The 3,143-nt window shown below is 33.2% G+C and overlaps 1 protein-coding gene across 1 annotated transcript; it reads left to right on the top strand.

Annotated features, from left to right (window-relative positions):
• Positions 1-749: 749 nt before the first annotated feature.
• LOC111290462 (phenylacetaldehyde oxime monooxygenase CYP71AN24-like) lies at positions 750-2,558 on the top strand. Its single transcript, XM_022881775.2, has 2 exons — positions 750-1,694; positions 1,804-2,558. Exons 1-2 carry the CDS (start codon positions 786-788, stop codon positions 2,410-2,412), a joined length of 1,518 nt encoding a protein of 505 aa, XP_022737510.2. The 5' UTR covers positions 750-785; the 3' UTR covers positions 2,413-2,558.
• The last annotated feature ends 585 nt before the right edge of the window (positions 2,559-3,143 follow it).

The following is a 3,143-nucleotide window of genomic DNA, read 5'->3' as shown; positions in this document are numbered from 1 at the left end:
GCTCCCACTACTTCTTAGTCTTCTTGTGTTTCTAATAATTATGTATACCAAGTATTTGATTCAATCGAAGCAGCATCTATTTTTTTCTAAATGCAAGAGTACGACGATATTTAAAAAAAATATTTAATTTCTCGTAAGATGCACGAAACGAAGGTTTTTGTACTTAAAAAGTTCTTTAAACAATAATTACTAAATAGAAATATTTATTTATTAAATTATTATATTTAATATATCATCAATATATAAATTTTATGCATTAATAATAAAACATATAATGTTATCTCATGAATTAATTTTTAAAAAAATTAAAATTTTTTATGTATTTATTTTAAAGTTGATAAAAATTTATATTTATTCATAAATAAAATAATATTATATAATATTAATTGTGATATTTTAATCTTATATAAAATTTTTTTAAAATTTTATTATTATATATAAATAAATATTTAAAGTCAAAATTTATGAGATTTTTTTTATTTAATTTATTTGATAAAAAAATAATAGTTATCAAATTAGGTACAAATCTTCGCGTTGATAACTTATTAAATTTAAATATTATATAAAATTTATAATTTATTGATAGCGTGTCAGAATGTCACATTTATATTTCAAGGGTGCGTTTGTTTTTCAAAAGTGATGAGCTGATCAGTATTGATGATGACAAATAGATTGAATAACGAAGTCGAAAATAAGACTAACCAGAGATGTAGTAGGCATGTATGGTAGGCTATAGTCTATATATTAAAGGGGCGAAGTAGTCAGTTTCATCATTAAATTTGCAAATGGAGCTGAATGCAGCTAAACTTTGCAATATTAGTCCATTGTTTCTATCTCTTATTCTCCTTGTCTCCCTAGTGATTTGGCTTAATTTGGCGAAGAGAAAGAAACTAAATTTGCCTCCATCACCGCCAAAGTTGCCGATTATTGGCAACATTCATCAACTGGGCAAACTTCCCCATCGATCTCTCGGAGACCTTTCTAGGAAGTATGGCTCTCTCTTGCTTCTACAATTGGGGCATAATCCAACTCTGGTGGTGTCATCAGCCGAGATGGCTAGAGAAATCATCAAAAATCATGATATTGTTTTCTCAAACAGACCAAGTACCACAGCAGCAAATATCTTGCTTTACGGATGCAGTGATATTGCTTTTGCACCGTACGGGGAGTACTGGAGACAAGTTAGGAAGGTTTGTGTTCTTGAGCTTTTGAGTGTCCGAAGAGTTCACTCGTTTCAGTTTGTAAGAGACGAAGAAGTTGAACTTGTTATCAACAAAATCCGCCGTGCTTCTGTCAAAGGAGAGTCTATTAATCTGGCGGAGATGTTGATGGCCTTAGCATATAACATAGTTTCTAGATGCACTGTTAGTCGGAAATTCGAAGAAGAAGATGGTAATAGCAAGTTTGGACAGTTGGCAAGAAGGCTGCTGGGTCTGTTGATGAGTTTCTGTATTGGGGATATGTTTCCTTACTTGAGGTGGCTGGATCTGCTTACAGGATTTATTCCAAGAGTGAAAGCAGTTAATAGAGAAATAGATGCGTTTTTTGATCAGATAATTGAGAAGCATCGAGCATTGAAAAGTCATGATGAGGTTCCCAAAAGAAAGGACTTCGCTTCTATTATCCTCCAACTCCAAGAGGATGGCTTGCTTGAGATGGACCTCACTCAAGACAACCTCAAAGCAATCATCCTGGTTTTTCTTTCAACTGTCCCTGATCTGCCAATTTGTTTCCTTTCCTTACCGTCTTTGTTTTGTTTGGTTGGTTCCTTTATCTGAAGTATTTTCTTTTTGACAATTTCAGGACATGTTTCTTGGAGGAACCGATACCAGTGCAACAACAGAAGAATGGCTGATGGCTGAACTCTTAAAAAATCCAAATGTCATGAAAAAGGTCCAAGAAGAGGTTAGAAATGTGGTTGGAAAAAAATCAAAGATAGATGTGAATGATATAAACAAAATGGAATACTTGAAGTGTGTCATCAAAGAAACTTTAAGACTACACCCGGTTGCTCCTTTACTGATTCCTCGACAAACAACCGCAAGTGTTAAATTGGGAAGTTATGATATTCCTTCCAATGTTAGAGTCCTTATCAATGTATGGGCAATTCAGAGAGATCCCAATTGGTGGGAAAAACCAGAGGAGTTTATCCCAGAGAGGTTCGAGAATAGCCCTGTTGATTTCAAAGGTCAAGATTTCCAGTTCCTCCCATTTGGATGTGGAAGAAGGATCTGTCCTGGGATGCAATTTGCAGTCGCTTCTATTGAGAATGTGGTTGCGAACCTTCTTTATTGGTTTGATTGGAAGTTACCCGCTGGTGAAAACGCTGAGAACTTGGATATGAGTGAAGTCTACGGGCTAACTGTCAACAAGAAAGTCCCACTTAGTCTTCTACCTATATCTCATTTATGATCTATTTAGGTATATTATGCTTGCATTGTACTTTAATAATGTGATTTGAATCCGAGGCATAGCCTAGATGGCTTTTGGTAGGTTTAAAATTCAAATCTCAACAGTTGTAATTTTTTTTTTTTTATCTCATATTATAGTATCTTATATATATATTTATATATAAATGATTTTAGCTCTTTGGTTTCTTTTGGAGAATACACCGTTGTCTTAGTCTTAAATCTTAATAGAGTTAGCTTTGTATGAGAGCAATAACAAATTATATGGTATCAGGGAGCTTTAAGGATTGTACCAATGTTTTTTCCTACAACAAATAAACGTTATAGCAGCAACGACAAACTCATCAAACTCAGCAAACATGGCAGAATTAACTTCGATCCTCAATCTCAATATCACTTGCCATCACCAATATTACCTAATATATTTCTGTCAAACTGGATATGGAACAAACTGCTTGATCTGGCGTGATCAAATAGAATCTATACTCATTAGCAGTGATCTTGTAGGATTTGTTAATGGCACCCTTCCAACACCATAAAAAATTATTGACTCATAAATGAGACATTAGTTTATTGACAACGAAGAAATCTTAAAATCTTGAGATACTAGATTTAAGTATCACTGTGTGAGGGTTTAATTTGATAAATTTGATGGAGAGCTTCTTTTAGTGTATTTCAATTTTATGCTTTAAATAAAGACAATTACTTAGTTATCCTCACATTATCAATTAACTT

Source organism: Durio zibethinus, chromosome 11 (genome assembly GCF_047325235.1).
Source record: "Durio zibethinus cultivar Kanyao isolate XHJ-2024 chromosome 11, ASM4732523v1, whole genome shotgun sequence".
In the NCBI taxonomy this organism is placed as follows: domain Eukaryota; kingdom Viridiplantae; phylum Streptophyta; class Magnoliopsida; order Malvales; family Malvaceae; genus Durio; species Durio zibethinus.
The sequence above is the reverse complement of the archived record's forward strand: the minus strand, read 5'-3'. Positions and strand labels throughout refer to the sequence as shown.

Coding starts and splice junctions, on each gene's coding strand:
- LOC111290462 (XM_022881775.2), top strand. CDS start 786: ATGGAGCTGAATGCAGCTAAACTTTGCAATATTAGTCCATTGTTTCTA. Junction 1,695..1,803: donor ACCTCAAAGCAATCATCCTG/GTTTTTCTTTCA, acceptor TGACAATTTCAG/GACATGTTTCTTGGAGGAAC.